This window comes from Telopea speciosissima, chromosome 5 (genome assembly GCF_018873765.1).
Source record: "Telopea speciosissima isolate NSW1024214 ecotype Mountain lineage chromosome 5, Tspe_v1, whole genome shotgun sequence".
NCBI lineage: Eukaryota > Viridiplantae > Streptophyta > Magnoliopsida > Proteales > Proteaceae > Telopea > Telopea speciosissima.
This window is the reverse complement of record NC_057920.1, coordinates 142,754-160,641: the sequence shown is the minus strand read 5'-3', so window position 1 is coordinate 160,641 and position 17,888 is coordinate 142,754. Positions and strand designations below refer to the sequence as shown.

The window sequence follows — 17,888 nt, the reverse complement described above, 5'->3', positions numbered from 1 at the left end:
TTACCTTCTCATGTCTTCTTGGTATATATATGGATTTTTGAAAGCTTTATTTTGTTGTTTGATCAACTTAGGCTGAAACTTGCATGAGAATGAAGAACTTTATGGTTTACTGTGTTTTTTTTTTTGATAAACAACTTTATGGTTTACTTGTCCATAGAATTTGAGTCCCATTGAGCTGTATCACGGGGCATTCCTAGCTCATAATTGCCAATGTAAAACACTTTTCCTTTTCCTATTTCAAGGCACACACTTGTCCCGTTTTAAGGCAAACACTTTTGCCTTAGAATAATGTTTTCATTTATTTTTTTAAATAAATTTTCTTATGCTTATCAAACAACTAATGAAAACAAATTAATTTTAAGGCAAGAAGTTGTTGCATGGACGTGTAACCCTTGCACCAATGAGGGGGTTAATGAGAGCATGCACATGGGCATCAATATGGATGAGATTTTAGATTTCATTGGTCGATGGACGGTAATTTTACAAGCTCCTGTGTTTGAACGTAAGAACCACATGACCCGGTAGCATTCTTTTCCCCTTAATTTTAACAACAATTTGCTATCTAATAGTTTTACCAAAAAAAAAAAAAAAACTATTAAATTTTTCTTTTTAGGTAAATGAAAGCTATCTAATGGAGGCATATAAAAACACTTATGTTTGATAAAAAATGTGTGAAAATAATTGCCTTGTGTGGGTGTCATGTTTCTTCTCGCACACTGTCTCGTCCTTGATATGTGGGATCCCTTTATACAAATCCTGTGCTGCCACCATGGATTTAGTTCCCGGTATGAGTTATTGTCGATTTCGATACTGATATGATATGAAAAGGCCATATCAATACTGATTCCAAATCAAAACAATATTTCTTTATTGGGAGAAAGAACGCTACCCGGTCCTGTGCTTAGCGTGGCGACCATGCTCAGACATAGAACCACCTTGGGGCATCTGGAAATGACCGCCTTGCTCCCATGTAAAGAAAGGTGGATTTTCCATGACTCCCCAAGGCGATTCTGTGTCTGGGTGTGGTCGCCACGCAAAACACACGATCGGGTAACGTTCTTTTCTTTTTTTTTATTAAAAAATAATCATATCTATTCCGAATCGAATAATCGCAAATCCGATACCAATTCCTAAAACCGTGGTGCCCCTCTCACGCTCCCATTCACTTGGTGTAGGAGATTCTATCCCATGTGGGCATGAATATCCCACGCGTAAAATTTTATGCCAAACACAATAGAAGAGACCCTAACATACAACTGGACCGTGCCGTAAAGATAAATAGGCCACTGACCACGTGTACGGTAGATCTGGCACTGCTTCGCTGGATCGGTAACTGCAAATCAACGGAATGGCGGTGTAGGATCCTACGGTCCCCAGAAGCACTACTCAATGGACCCTTTACCAGCATAGTAATTACGTGGCATAATAAAAAGGAGAGTTAGCTTGGATAATACGCACCACAGCGTATTTTAGTCGTATAAGTTATACCTTCTCTTCACTCTTCCCCTCCTGTAACACGAATCTCTTAAAATCGTCGACTAGTCCTCTGTTCAGCTTCCCGAGGGCATCTTCTATACTCTTTGAGATTTCTCACCTCTTAGTATCGTCGTTCTCTCTTTCGACCTTCAGGCTTCAAGGTAGTGCGTTTTTTATTTCGAATTTTTTGTTTCTCTTTTGCTTGGTTGGACTTTGTTTTGAGTTCAGTGTTGCTTTCGTAATGTGCTCTTATCTGATTCGTCTGTGTCGATTTTTATTTTTTTAACATTTGATCGTATTAGCTTTTACGTTTTAAATTCTCTATCATCACTAGATGAATCTCCCTTTCTGTCTCCGTTATGGTTTATTACTCCGACGTGGTTTTCTTTTTCCCAACAATATCTATCCCCTTTACTAGTGATTTACTGAATTTAATAAGGGAAAATTTGCTTAATTGTATTTAAGATTTCTTTTCGGTTATTATTTGCTTCTGGCTGTGTAAGATTCCATGGATGCTATAATCATTTACCTTTAATTTGATGCTTTATTAATCAGAGAGCTTGTTCTCAAGACAAGCACGAATTTGTAGTTGTGATATCGGGTATTTCGTTATCTAACTTTTGGTGGTTTGGTCTTCTTATAGAGAATTCTCAAGGGTGATACCTGCTTCTGTCACTGAATCTCTGTCACAATGGTATGTTTTGTGATCATAGATTTACTGGTTTCAGGGAATAGAGGTTAATCAGGCGTTTGAATGTAGAGTAAACTTTTAAAAGCTTTGTAGTTGTGATATATAGGATGTTATAGCTTTATTTGTGAACCTTATTCTTTTGTCTGAAAGCTTTATTTGTTAACATGTGGAGATTTGTTTGTATAGGCTTCTAGATGAGCATGGAATACTTCCGATTTTGTTGGATAGAAGATTGGAATATGATGGGAAAAAAGTCAAGAAAATACCAATATTTTGTTAATTAAACTCAATTATGCATACGTACCACGTTTATGACTGAGAAGAATACTACTTGGTGCCTGGGACTGGGATGGTTGTGAAAAATATGAGTGAATGCAGTCTAGTTGATCTGCTAGCAGATGTGACTGGCAGTGTCAAATCTGTGTAAGAGAAGAGCTTGAGTAGGCATCCTGCTTGGATTTTGAACCACGGAATACAGAAAACTTGACATATTTGTTGTGTGGATTTCATTCTAGTTCTATGATGCCACATTTATGCATCTTACACAGCACTGAGTATTGGATTATGAGTAGTGCTTTAGGCATCTTTTGTTTTTTTCTTGGAGGACAGTTGACAGTATATTGACTGATTGATAGGTTGATATCTTTGTCCGGGTGAACTGTTTGATCTTGGTACACCCGAAGTGCAACGATTAATATAATAAAGTAGCCAAACTTTACCCGATGTTCAACAGGCCTTTGATCTAGGATTCCAATTCATTTCAATCTAGTTTTATTGTCGGCTTTAAAATACAATTACATGCATATATTTTGATGATGTTTTCTTAAACAAATTTTCTTTATTTTATTTGTTTGGATTTTGGTACAACCTTATCACTTGACAAACCACATTTATTTGGTCAAGGTTTTTGGGAGACCGGTCCTTTTTTCAGTTGAAGATAGGCATTTGTCTACAAGAGGCTGGATATTTTGTCAAGGTTGCCATCAGAATCACAGAAGATGACAATGTTCTTATCAAAAAAGCTTTAGAATTAGAATGCCCTAAAGCTTATACTCTTTTGAATCTACCAACTCCCTTGTCTAACTCCACGTAATGCTTAAAGAATTGCTTTAATCCCAACCACTGCAAACATAACAGTGATGCATCAATGCCTAAAGATCTCTAGGAACAGGAGTCTTCCAAGAAACGTAGAACATAAATATTTAGGATTCAATGAGAAGTTGATTCTGTGCTACATACATTATGACCCTCCCCAGACCCCCCCACAGTGGCGGGAGCCTCGTGCACTGGGTACCCCCTTTAGGAAGTTGACTTTGTGTCGCTTTACTATTTATTTTAAGGGAAAGAGGAATGATAAAGGTGGAAAGGGGATATTTGGAGAGTAGGGTTCTGATCCTGGAGGTTATATGCTCCACTCCTTAATTGCTTAAAAAAAAGAGAGAATGTAAGAGGGTGTTCTTATATTACTAGAAAGAAACAGTGATTATTGTTATGTATATAAGATACATCCAATTGTACAGGTAGAAATCAGTAACCAGATTGAGTGGTTCTATATACTAGTTCAATATGATAAACAGATGGTACCTCCTTGTAGAACAAATGAAAGCTTGGTGGGATTTTTTGACATGTACACTTATTTATCCTCCATGGAAGTAAGATGGAACTAAAATTGGATGTATGCAAAACCAATGGGAGAACGAAACTGGGCCCATGCTGAAAGATGAAAACACATGAATTTTATTTCCTTCAAAGAATAAAAAATTTTCACCAATTTGAAACCATCCAACTTGATTGAAATTGTAATACTTTTGAATACTGAAACCTGTGTGAGATTTAATATTTGATGCCATACTTCCGAAGTATCAAGTATCACTTCGTGCAAAGATTAAGGAATGGTCTACTGCAAAGGATGTTAATGAGTTTACTGTGTAGTGTCTGTGTAATTGAGTTTTGAATAAAATTACAGTTGTATATTCTCACCCATGGTCGATAAATGTTTTAAATTGATTTTTGTCTTTTCCTTCCCTTGGTTGTTGGCATTGCAGTTCTTTGAAGGATATGGATACCATGGAACATCATTTGAACAGACATACCGTTGTTACCCTGCTTCTTTTATCGATAAGGTTGAACTGCCTTCTCAGTGCACCTCAATACTTGTACTTTACCATACAAGCATGCTTATGTAATTATTTTTGGCTATTTTATGTGGTTGTTATCTCTTTGTGCACCCTTCATCATGCCTTGGTTAGCTTACAAATTGCAAGAATTACCTGTTTTTTTCTTCCTGAACTTGAAACATCCCCAAGAGAAAAAAGAAAATTCCTTAAGTAAATTTCAGTTTACAACCCTTGAAAAGTGGAAACCTCCACTGTCCTCCTTGGTGTCAATGCCTTTTAGTATACTCTGCCAATAAAATGTTGACTCAGAATGTGGACCAGAGCCAAATCTGTATCTAAAATGATTGACCAGGAAAAGGGAAAGATATGGTGTAGATTGCGAGTGCTAAAGCAAGGGTACGATTTTAAATCTCAAAATATTTCTAAACCTTGTGAAGTCACTCTTTAGACTAAAATAAAATACCTTGAAGTACCTCCAAGGATGAAAGGTCTACAACCGCTTCTAAAGACATGTGTGAGTTTAGGGCTGGAATAGTTCGGACGAGTTGAGGTGCTCTTGCTCTTGTATCTGAAATTATTACAATCTTGTAGTGCATCATGACGTAGTGGCAAGAAACTGGAATATTATTTCTTGTAATGAAAGATAATGCTGATGGATTATGATAAATTTTTTTTTTTTTCAGTTTTTGCACTAAAATTTCTGAAATTTTATTTTGTTATTTTGTTTTCTATCAACTTCTCCCATCTTAGTTAAAACCTGTAAGTTGCTGATACTCAGTCTTAAATACCTAGCTGTTGCCCTGGCTCCCCCCTCCCCCCCCCCCACAAAAAAAAAAAAAAGAAAAAAAGAAAAAAAATCCCCTTCAGTCTCCCTTTTGAAAAGGAAAATCTTGTCTCTGGGGCTACATGATCTAGAGGCCAATCTGGAATGCATTTTGCTTGCTATTTCTATTGATTGTGATTGGGTTTTACCTAGCATTGCCCGAGTTAGTGAGATCCATTGCTAGGGGACAATATACAATGTAGTTTTTTTTTTTTTCATGTAAATCCTCTTTGAGATTATCCATGGATTTCTTTTATGATAAATATTATTTTATGCTAAATTGTTTATGCCCACTGAAAGTAAGCTGCTACTAATGTGGACTTGTTTTGAGTACATCATGCCAAACTTGCATGAACAGATGCAAAATTGTGACTGCTTCGGAATTTTTGATGCCTTGGACTAGCTCTTAGAGCCCTGCAAATTTAGGATTAATGATCTATGTTATGCAACTCCTGGTTAGGTTATCTGTTGAATAATTTATGGTGGCTCTACATGGGTTGTGATAAAATTTAAAAGGTGGGTGAGGCCAGACAATGACAAAGACCAAGGCAGGAATTTAACTTACGAGAAAGTATGATTCTGGGACATCACTGATAGGATTAAAGTTGTGAACTCTGAAGTTGGTCCTACATGGGTTGTGATAAAATGTGGGTGAGACCAGACAATGACAAAGACCTAGGCAGGAGGTTTACTTGCGATAAAGTATGATTCTGAGACATCCCTGATAGGATTAAACTTGTGAATTCCTAAGTATGTGGGATTGGGAGATGTATTTACACCCTTCTGAGAGGGCATTGGCAACTATTTTTTGAACTGAAAATGCTTTGAGTGGTTCAAGGTAGATCTGAGTGAAAGGACATTAGCAACTATTTTTTGAACTGAAAATGCTTTGAATGGTTCAAGGTAGATCTGAGTGAAAGGAAAGAAGAAAGAATTTCAAATGGAAGTTGCATCCCTCCCCATCTCTTTTGATAGATGAAGATAGCAACTTTATTGAATCCCTAATAATCTTTAATTAGTGCAATAATGTGAAATGATCAGAATGGTTTAATTACACTGGTCTTTTCTAACTAGGAAATGATTGAAACTAAAATAAATTACTTCAACAATGTCTCGCCACTAGATCTTGGTAAGCATCTTGGTATTTCAAGATACTGAGTTGAAACCAGCCACAAAACAAGAAAAGAACATAGTAGCGACCGAAATTTCATATTGGGTCAAAATGTTACAATCCACCTTATTTAGATACCAAAACTCAACTTGTCTCGGTTGAAATTTTGACTGGTTTTGTCAGTTTTTGAAGAAACCCCCCCAATTCTCCTATTTGCTCCAAATTTTACCCAAATGGAACAAGAGGATTTGTTGTTCAACAACATTTAAAGTAGATTTGCTCCAAATCTCCTATTACTTATTTAAGTTGTTTTACTTGAATCATATGTGTTCTAATACTAAAGATTGTTTGAAATAGGTCATATCAGCACACACACACACACACACCCACACACATATATATATATATATATATATATATATATACTACCACTTTGGTTGTGATTTTTAAAAAACTAAGGGTTCTACTATGTTTATAGGGCCTAAAATAGGCTGTTCCACAAGTTTCATGACCTAATTAGGTCATATGGCCCCCGAAACCAAGGGCTGAAATTTGAAAAAAAAAAAGCTCGGTCGAGACAATTCAGTTTTTTGACCTGGCCGAAACTATGCATGAGACTGAGACCCCGAATCATGACTCCAACTTAGAGATAGTGATAGTTTTTTGGTCAAGCCTCTTGTTACCCTAACAAGTTACTTTGTATTTTATTGGGACATTGTTTACACATCATGATTATGTTGAACATCTCTGTTTCTCTCTCTCACCCTCCCTTCCCCTTATTGTACTCTAATATTTCCAAACCATGTACTGATAACAAAATATTTACTTCTTTACTTGAGGTTTTTTGTTGGGACCTTATTTATTACTATTCTGTAGTCATTGTAATGGAGGATAGATAGGGATGTAACATACTAATATAGATATTTAGTCAGTCAGTTGCTTGTAAGGCTTGTCATATTTCCTTCATTTATTTTCTGCCATAAGAGAAAAGGTTTGTTTTTCTTCCCCTTGCCTTTTAGATGTTTACAATAAACTTAAATCTTTACCCTAGGAGAATAGGTTTCCTCCCCCCCCCCCCCCTCTTCTGCTTTTAGGTGTTAACAATAAGCTTAATCTTTATTCACCAAAAAAATCTTCCCCCACCCCCTCTCATCCTTTTTTGTGTCTGGCATTCTAACTCTGTTACCTTCTTCCTTCTGTTTTTTTTGGGCTAAAAATATAAAATGCAAACTGCTACAGCCTCAGTTAGAAAGTGGAGACAAGAGTAAGTTCATCTTCTAATCAAGTTCCATTTTTTGTCAGCATTCTGTCAATTTTGCTGTGAATTCATCTTGATTTTTATTTTGTGTTTGTTGTTTTAGTTATAATGCCTCCCTCGGCCCTTGACCGTCTTGGTGAGTAGTTTTTAATTTGATCATCCTTCTTATTATACTTTTCTAACCTTTTCTGCCTCGTTTGAATCATGCAATTGTCTTGCCAGACCTTATTAGCAGATTTGATACTAAAACTTTTCTCTGCAGCATCTCTTCATATCGATTATCCAATGTTGTTTGAGCTTCGAAATGCTGCCGCTGAGCGGGTTTCACATTGCGGTGTGCTGGAGTTCATTGCTGAAGAAGGCATGATATACATGCCATATTGGGTAGGCTGCTTAGTATTGTTTTTTTCCTTTCTGGTTTTGGTTATTGAGATTGAATAACCTTCTAAGCATCAGACTTCTAATGTTTTTCTTTTAATTTTTTCACTCTAGATGATGGAAAACATGCTGTTACAAGAAGGAGACACTGTGCGGGTGAAAAACGTGACTCTTCCAAAAGGGACATATGTAAAATTGCAGCCTCACACAAAGGACTTCTTAGATATCTCCAACCCAAAAGCCATGTGAGATTACGCTTTTCAATTTAATATTTAGACATTGCTTTTAACGTCATCCAAATTTGATACTTTGGATGAGTTGAAAGATGTATTTCCAGCTAGAATCCATAACATACCATTTCATGTGAAAAGCAGTAAATTCTGCTCATGATATTTCATGTTATATGTAGTAGCGTCCGTCCATGGTGGAATGTTGTCCCCTTTAGAGACTGTAAAATTCACTACATGGCGGTCTTTTGTAGATATATGTAAGACTTCAAAGACATGCATGGATGTTTTATGTTCGTATTTTTTACTCAACATAAATTGGAAAATTTCTTGGTTATCTGCCATGTGATGCCGGAGCATCATTTTAAGTGGAGTACCATAATGTAGGCTGAGGTGATACAGCACAACAGGTTTGATAGAGCGAGCTCGGTCTGTAGGTTCATCTTTTTGTTGGCCTTTGGTTTTGGTAGCGGGGATCAGTATTCAGGTTTTAAATTAGCAACTCAACTCAGGTAAGCCTTTTCCCAACTAAATGGGGTCAGCCTACCAAATTCTGTTCTGCCATTCAACTCTATTTAAGGGGATGTTAGTCGTCAAGCCTTGGCTATTTATATAATTTTTCTCTTCTTTAAAGTCACTTTTGGTCAAACTCTCGGTCTTTTAATCCTTCCTTACTGCTGCATTCAAAGTCATAGGCTGCAAATGTTGATACCACATTAAACAATGCTCCTTCAACTTATTTATTTTTCATTTACTATTTTATCTTTTCTAGTTTTCCACACATCCATCTTGATATCCTCCTCCTCAGCTACATTTATTTTGTATATGTAGTGTTCCTTTGTCTGCAAACATTAAGCTCCATATAATGTTGCTGGTCTTATAATGTAGTTGTTCTGTAGATTTTCCTTAGAGTACTGTGTCTATCACGCAACACTCTAGAAGCACCCCCATCTACTTCACCCAACCTCCTCTAATTCTATGGGTGACGTCTTTTTCAGTTTCCCCTCTATTATTTGTAATTGACTCTAAATAATGAAAACTCCTTCAATATATTTGAGTCATGAAGATTTGTTTGAGCTTTTAATTTTGTGCTTTCTGTGCTTCATAGCACCACTAAACCACGGTTTGCAGTTGTCCAATAGAGATTTTATACCAAGATCCTATTCCCCTCTCCTTTTTGCTCTTTTCTTTCTCCATAAATTTATGTATTTATCTTTGGTAAGCAGTATAGCTATTTTAATGTAAACTAGTGCTTACCTGGGCTTACAAAATACCTTGCTATAAGGTTGGGTAATTTTCGGGTCTGTTCAGTCATCCACTTTAATTTGATGCCATGTAGATCATCAAATTGACTGATTTTCTTTGTCGCGAAGCTCTTCTAAAACCCAATTTTGACCTAATTAACCACACTTTCTGTCACACATTCATTGTTTCCTTATACTGAACTGACATTAGAACTAGAAATCTAGATACGCTTCAGTTCGTGTACCATCATGAGGGTTGGTTTGAAGAGGTCTTCAGAAAACATCTCAACTAGTTTTGTGGATGGGAAAGGTATCAGTGCTTAGCAAATCACACTTAACATTTTCATCCCTTGCTATCATGGAGATTAAAAGAGAGAGGATGGAAGCAACATTGACTATTCAAAAAGTCGCGACACTAGAAAAAAGAAGAGCAAGGTGTTTTCACATGGGATAAACTTTCTTAAAGGCAGCCAGTCCATTACTACATGGCCACTGAAAGAAATGTTTGCTCATGTGATAGTCTAGTAAAAGGTAGCCAGTCCATGACTGATCATGTTTGTCCTGCTAGAAAAAGTGTTGTTGACTAGTTGATGCAGGTGTCATCGACGTGAAAAACATCAAGAATATTTGTTGAAAGGATATTTATAACATAAAAAGTGTGGATATTTTTTACATAAAAAGCAGTTTTTTTAGTCAAGTTTTTCACAGTGGCTGCTCTGCCAAGTTCGACAAAGCACAATCCTGGCAGGACACTGTTCCGTCCTCATATTCTCTCCATGTGTTCAAGAAAAGGATAGCTTGGGAAACAAGGAGCCTCACAATGATGAATAGAACATACAGCATAGAGGATGATATTAATTTTCTAATTCATGCTATGATCAGTGTTGTCTATTGATGCCTTTACTACACTGAGTTTAATACCTTCTTCCTCTTGACAAGCATAACCCCATCCACCTCAATAGACCAAAAATTCAAGTGAGAAATAGAACCATGTGTCTCATTCCATGTTCCACCCATGTAGTCTAAACTCTAAAGTCAATTGGCCAACAATAGCTTAACAAAATCAGCCAATCAATCTTGCCCTACAGCAACACATTAAGCGCATGAATAGAAATGAGTACTTTAACTCGTCAATTGAACTTTAAGAACTACTGACATAGTTCTAAAAACATTCTACAGATGTATCCCACAACCAACAAATATGTGGTAGTTTCCTTTCTAATTTTCAACAGAATACGCTGTCAATCGCAAAAAAGATTCCCCTAACTGATTGCATATTGATGACAATTTCTATGAAAAATGTATTTTGTAGTTTAGGAATCTTCATGGGCTTCTCCTGTTTCTTCTGTATCATCAAGTGTGGTAGTTGGTTAATTGCCTAAGTTTTCCTTATTCTGCAGATTGGAGACTACATTGAGGAACTTCTCCTGCTTAACCACTGGGGACAGTATCATGGTAGCCTATAACAATAAGAAGTATTACATAGATATCATAGAATCAAAGCCTTCAAATGCGATAAGTATCATTGAGACAGATTGTGAGGTGGATTTTGCACCTCCTCTTGATTATAAGGAACCTGAAAGACTGGCGCCATCAGTGCCTTCAAGCAAGGCTCCTGCTCCAGGTTCGATTGATTACTCCCTGCAATATTTCATTTACCATCTGTTTTTCCAAATTTCTCACGTATGTCTAATTCTTTGTGGTTTAATTGTCATGTCATAAAATAAATTTTGCTATAGTTCGCCTATATATAGTTACATACATGCGTGGTTACTTAGGTTTTACATAATGTATAATACGTAGGTTTACAAAACTGCCTATTGCTGGTTCCGAATTTTTGGTAGCTTTTGATTCTGCAATGATTAGATTTCTAGTTGGGGGAAGAAAAACAAACAGGAAAATTGGGGTTGAAAAACCGGCAGTTTTCGGCAGGTTGAGATAGTGGGATAACAGAACTTGGGCCCAGCTTAGATCCAGCCAATTATTAAATGGACCATGGGAGGTCAGTTCAAACCCAACCCGTTTATAGTCAGGTGGGTTCAGCCTGCGCTCTTTAAAAAATAAATTCCACCTCTTCCCCATAAAAAAAAATATTTCCATCCTGAGTGAGGGCTAATGGAGTAATGGACCAATGGGTAGCACAAAATCTGCAGCATTTAAACTAAATTGAAAAACACGAGAGAAACTGAAAAAGGAACTGTAGAAAGTAAAAGATTTTGGTATGGAAGATCTACCTTGAAAAAATGATTTCAGGTGACATTTAGCGGGCATTGGTTCAATGGTAAGGTTGCTCCATTGTGACCAAGTGGTCATGGGTTCGAGTATGGAAAACAGCCTCTTTGTGAAAGCGGGGGTAAGGCTGCGTACAGTATGACCCTCCCCAGAGTCCCAGACCCCGCAGTGGTGGGAGCCCCATAAGGCCCTCCAATCTCAAATGTGTCTTTTTGTTCAGGCAGACTTGGATTCTGTTAACCACTTATTTACTCATTGTCCTTTTGTAAAGGAAATGTGGACCACTTCCTCGATCTCTTTGGAGGTTGCTGGAAGGTCTTTTAGATGTACTCGACTTACCTGCTTATCGAATTCCATCCCCTTTGGGGCAAGGGGACAGATTCTTTGGAGATCCACATTTACAGAGAGCTTATGGAGCATTTTGGAAGACGGGAAGTAATGTGGTGTAATCTTGGCATACTGAAGAAAGGATGATCATTTAGTGGACAGCATCCCCTCATCATCGATTAAGTTTTTTTTTTATATAAATGGAAGTAGCATAATCCAGGTCGAGCAGATCTTGGGGTTGCATTTAGAGATCAAATTAGCACATTCTGGTGGTATTTTCAGGTCCTATTGGGAGGGCCAGATTTCAACTATGCAGAGATTCAAGAAGTCATACGGGGACTTATAATCTCCTACCATCCTGGACCATCTTGTGATTGAGGGGGATACAGCTTTAGTGATCAAGTGGCTCGTACAAGAAGGAACAAGTTCCATGGAGTCTGGCACATCTCATAAGGAGGGCTAGGAGGTTTTGCAACCAGGGTAATATCTCATTCTTATGAAAACCAAGAACTGCCAACTTTATAGCAGATTCATTGGCCAAGGGAGGGGTGAATAAACAGGATATGTATAGGGCTGTATTCAATCGTATGAAGTGAGTGCACTCCTTTCTCTACAAAGAGAAACATGTATACATTGTATTTTTTTTTTTGCAGCCACGGGATAATAAAAGTATTGTTATTTCATCCAAAACTTTAGAAAGGAAAAAAAAGGAGAGAAGAGAAAAGGATGAGGTAGGGGCGAGATGGAGTGCAAGTACCTGACATTCTCCTAAACAGGCAGGCTGAGATAGGGTGCAACGGATTATGCAGATACACTACCTTGGACAGACCCAAACCCAGTTGGGTATCCAGACGAAGATGAACCGGGTTCAGTTTTAGTTTTTGGAATTTATGTTATTTGGAGAAATAATGTCTTATAGTTTATTTTATACAGACCCAAACCCAGTAGGGTATTTGGTTTCCCGATTGTTCTTAGTTTCCTTATTTGAATTAGTTTCCTAGTTAGAGAGTTGGTCTTTATTTTTAGGCATCTTTTATTTCTCTTTATATATGATGTAATTCCCCATCGGTGGAGATAGATTGAATAGAATGGAATAGTTATGGTTTGAGTAGCCTGAGGCCCTGAGTGGCTGTGCGTGTGCACTCTCTGTCTCCCCCCCCCATTCTTCTTCTTCTTGTTCTTATGCGATTTCTTCTCTCTCCCCCCTGCAACTCTTATTCTTCACAGGTTTCCCCTCTTCTCCTAACCGGCCCTCCACCAATTGGGTATCAGAGACGAAGGATCCATCTCCTTCCCCCCATCAACCTCTTTCATTTCTTTCTCTATCAATCTCTCTCATCCAATTCTTCTTCTCTACTCTCTCTTGCCCATTACTTCCTTGCCAGTAACCAAAAAAAAAAACCCCCCTGCATAATCACTTTCCATCTCCCCAACACCTCTTGACTCACAGTAACCCCTTTCCCAGGTCTTCCCCAATCCCTCCCTTCGTTACCCCCTCTGTGACTGGAAAAAAAAGGGAGTCGTCTCTGCGGAAACAAAGGTCGAATGAAAAAAAACTCACTCATCCAGCGACCCACCCCACCCCTGCGTTTCCCACTGACAAACCCCCAATCCCATCTCTTTCGATTCTCTTACCAAAACCCCCAACCCACCATCCTTTTTTGGTTCTGCCAGAACCAGAGAGAAAAAAAAGGGAGACAGAAGAAGAGAAGCAGAAACCAAAAAAAGAACTCTTACCTGGTTCGAAGTTCCCGCCATCTCTTCCTTCGAAGTCGTAGCTACACCACCTCGAGCTCTCCACTGACGAAGCCTTTAGCGACCCCTTTGAAGTCGCCGCAGCCTCCTCTGTCACAAGTCACAACCCGTAGCACCTTTGAAATCACAAGTTCCCCATCCATCCTCTCAGTCCACCTCTCTGCCATTTTTCCACTCTTCCTCTGGTTCGGGTAACAGTACAAATCCCAATGGCAAACTCCACCCCCACGATACTTCTTTTGTCCCTTTTCTTTACCTATTTTCTTTCCTAAACTGCCCCTCCCTTTTTTGCTTTATCCCCTTCTGTCATATTTTTTAATTTGTTTCCAAGTCTACTCTTCCTATTCGTTATACTCTTTTGTGAACTTACCATGATTACAATACTGCTATCTAATTATGATTTTCACTTTATCTACAATTCTGCCATTGTTATCATAAACCCACTACATCCTGGAGGTTGATTGGTACAATTTACTTCTTTTGATTAGAGATGATGGAGGTACACTGCAAGCAAAACTTTGTGATCTCCATATAGGGCTTCTTGATTTCAAGACAGGTTGTCGGGAGCTTGCCAATAATAATAACTGCTACTATGATAAGGTGTCAAGCATGATAGAATCTTCAGAAAGCAGATCAAAGGTGGCCAACGAACGTAACAATCACACTGAAGTACATGGTCCGATCAAGCTTGCAATTGAAGAATTGATCGACGGTCCGATTTCAGTTGTGGAACCCCACGATCAGATTATCGAAGAGACGTCGTTTACTGATGACCATCAGAAGATCGTGATGGTTGATCATGAGATGCGCTGGATCATCGCCCCATCAAAGCCGATGTTTTTGGATGCCGGTCGAGTGGTGCTGATTCTCTCATTTTACAAAACCCGTGGATGACTTTTTCTCAACATTGGGGGAATTGGTGCAGATACACTACCTTGGACAGACCCAACCACAGTTGGGTATCCAGACAAAGATGAATCAGTTTGAGTTTTTGGATCTCCTAGGATTTTAGGAATTTATATTATTTGGAGAAATAATGTCTTATAGTTTATTTTGTTCTGTTTATTTTAGAAGTTATTTACATGGGGTATTTGGTTTCCTAATTTTTCTTAGTTTCCTAGTTAGAGAGTTGGTCTTTATTTTCAGGAGTCTTTTATTTCGCTTTATATATGATGTAATTCCCCATCGTTAGAGATAAATTGAATAGAATAGAATAGTTATGGTTTGAGTAGCCTGTGTGGCTGTGCATATGCACTCTTCTCCACCCTCTTCCTTATGCGATATCTTTTCTCTCTCTCTCTCTCCCCCCCTGCAACTCTGATTCTTCTCTGGTTTCCCTTCTTCTCCTAACCGGCCCTCCACCAGGGATCTTGACCCTATTCCTGAACCCAGCCCGTTTAATAATCATGCCGACAGGCTGAACCTGATAACTGCTCATTCATTAATTGGCTGGGTTAGGCAGACTGGGTTGAAAATTGTGACTCCTACAAGAAATAAGCAGAGGGAAATGGAGAGAAGGAATTAATGTAGCAAAGCTCATCCAGACCCCTAAAAAAGTGGTGTATGACACAGAGAAGGGAAAGGTGGGAACAACCTGTGAAAGATGATTGAAGAGGAACTTGCATCTGGAGGCTAGAATTGCTGGAACTGTCACCACAATAGATTCTTGGTCCCCTAGTAATTAGAAAGGTACATACCTGGACCCTGGGGCATGGTTCCTTACCAGGAAAACATGTGGGGCTGAACGGAAGTCACTGCTGTTACCACTACCAGTGTTGAGGCTTTGAGGCAATAAGATCCACTCCCTACATTTAGTTCTCACACCCATTAGGTGCAGTTATTTCTTCTCTATTTGTTGCCATTGACAAATGTGCCCCTGTTGTTCATTGCTCCTTTCTTTGTCTCCACACTCCACTGTCCCAGGGTCTATAGTTAAGCATAGACTTTTGCTGAAAACTACTATTTTGCATTGATCTGTGTAGGGATCTATTTTACTGGATTTGTCATAAATTGATATTTTGCAATGGCTTGTACTGAGTTCCAATTTTTTTTTAATTTGAGTTGAACCCATTGAAAACTTGTAAAATTATTTTTAAAATATAAGCTAATTGACAATATTTGGAAATATTAAAGAAATCGTTCCATCTTCCCCTCACCCACCCCACGCCAAAGAAAAAAAAGAAAAGAAAAGAAAAGAAAGAAAGACCTCAAAGCCTACTTTTTGGGTTTGCCTTGTCTTGCATGCACACCTGCATCCTGTTAAAATAGGTGATGGTCGTACTAACTGTACAGGTTGACCGAGAGGAGGAAAACAGGTTGAGCAATCATTAGTTCCCCTATGCTACTTAACCTCCTTCAATCCCTAAGGTGGTACTTCCATGGTTCCACCTTTGGTTCCACCCTGTGTAAAGTTTTACAGATTCTTGGCCTGCTCTGTATATGTTTCATCCTCTACATTGCAAAGCAGAGCAAGAAAATGGTGCTTTCTGATTCTTTGCTTGGACAGATGACTTTCCAATCATGAGTGTAGTGGAGTCAGTATTTGTGAATATTGGCATTGAAACACTTGCATGTGGTTACCTAGTTTGAGTATTAAATTTGACTTAACCATCCAGTTCTTTTGAGGAAAAACCAGCTAGTGTGCTTTTGTTTTTGCAGTTGAAGAGGCTGTGGCTGAACCAAAGTTCAACCCATTTACTGGTGCTGGGAGACGCTTGGATGGCAAGCCATTGAAGCATCAATCACCTCCAGTTTCATCCCCCACATCCAAAGACAAGCAGGCAGGAGCAGCCAACGGTGGACCTTCAGCAGCGTCTACTTCACAAAGTACACGTCAATCCCAGCAGGGAAAGCTTGTGTTTGGATCAACTATGAACCATGCTCAAAAAGAAACCCAAAAAGTAAGCATAACTGCAGTTTGATTTGAAAAAGAACTTGTCAAGCTGTGCTGTATGTATTTTCAATGTGTTAATTGTTTTGTATGTCTGGGCAGCAACCTTCGAAGGACACAAAGCAAGAGCAGGCCCCAAAGAAAGAAGAGCCAAAGTTTCAGGCATTCACAGGAAAGAAGTATTCATTGAAGGGGTGATCTGATCCTCACTGGTTGGTATAATTCACCCCTGCATTTCACTTCACTTCTCATCATGTGGATTAGGAAATACAAAAGTGTTTTGTATTATAAACAAGATAGTAAGTGATGTGTTCAGTTTCATAGAAAAAAATTGCACTGGTAATTGCTCGGGATGGAACTTAGAGTGATATGTCTCAGATGGAATTTACCAAGAGGAAAATATTAATTAATATAAAAAGGGAAAAATAAGTGTAATATGATTGGGCCGTCTTTTCCGGCTTGTCTTCTTTTTTACTAGAAGTTATCTGGGTAAGTCCCACCATATTGTTTAACCAAATTCTCCTTGCTGAACTCAGTCATTGTGTGTGTGTATCATTGTTGCATCTCTAGGTTCCTCATTTGACTGCCAGGCCATAACTATTAATGTTATTTATTAACCTTTGTTACGAGAAGGAATACCAGATCATGCATTCATTTATTGGTAATTAAGCATTTCACTCAACAACCAACCAAAACAAATGATGAAGAGGCTGAAACTAAACCTCATAACCAGCCTAGAATGTTACTTGCCCCCAGCACATCATTGAAGCCTAGAAGTAGAAGCTGCAATGAAGACCGAAATCGTAGATAATAATGAAGCCATGCCCAGAACTGAACAATATATGTATGTTTGCCAAAATTTCTTGTCAGAATGTTACAAATGACAAACTTGACCAATAAGCCAAAAGTCTAACAACTCAACTCAACCTTATCCCAATAAAATGGGGTTTGCTACATGGATCATTTTTCTCCGATCAGCTCTATTCAATGCTATACTTGCTAGTCCTAAGCTATTCTCAAAGTGACACACCATTTACTCTGTTTTTGTTTTATCCTTTTATCTTCATATGTTTTGATTCCAGGGTTGATCTGCATAATTCAAACTTTGCATTTATTTCTGCTTTTGTTTCATACGTTCATCCATCAAACCAATATCATCAGTAAAAAACATACACCAAGGGTTCTGATCTTGAATGTCTGTAGTCAGCTCATCTATAATTAGCACAAACAAATATGGGTCTAAGGTTGATACTTAAATGTAAATTCAATTGTAATTGGGAATTCACTACTCTACCTTGCAGTTCTTATAATAGTCATAATTCACAACACAATTATACATATCTATAACTATGTCCATAT

At 38.2% G+C, this 17,888-nt stretch overlaps 1 protein-coding gene and 1 long non-coding RNA gene across 2 annotated transcripts; one reads left to right on the top strand and one right to left on the bottom strand.

Moving 5' to 3' along the window:
• Nucleotides 1–1,593: 1,593 nt before the first annotated feature.
• LOC122662041 (ubiquitin fusion degradation protein 1 homolog) lies at nt 1,594–16,872 on the top strand. The gene is made up of 10 exons (XM_043857593.1): nt 1,594–1,636; nt 2,120–2,170; nt 4,213–4,290; nt 7,458–7,482; nt 7,580–7,612; nt 7,739–7,860; nt 7,969–8,099; nt 10,726–10,949; nt 16,298–16,539; nt 16,632–16,872. The coding sequence occupies exons 2-10, from the start codon at nt 2,168–2,170 to the stop codon at nt 16,725–16,727; spliced, it is 954 nt and encodes a 317-aa protein (XP_043713528.1). The 5' UTR covers nt 1,594–1,636; nt 2,120–2,167; the 3' UTR covers nt 16,728–16,872.
• On the bottom strand, nt 9,476–9,894 carry LOC122662042. The gene is made up of 2 exons (XR_006332963.1): nt 9,571–9,894; nt 9,476–9,538 (listed from the first exon to the last, which is right to left on the bottom strand). It is a non-coding gene; the product is annotated as an uncharacterized LOC122662042 (long non-coding RNA).
• Nucleotides 16,873–17,888: the final 1,016 nt, after the last annotated feature.

Coding starts and splice junctions, on each gene's coding strand:
- LOC122662041 (XM_043857593.1), top strand. Junction 7,861..7,968: donor TGATATACATGCCATATTGG/GTAGGCTGCTTA, acceptor TTTTCACTCTAG/ATGATGGAAAACATGCTGTT. Junction 8,100..10,725: donor ATCTCCAACCCAAAAGCCAT/GTGAGATTACGC, acceptor CTTATTCTGCAG/ATTGGAGACTACATTGAGGA.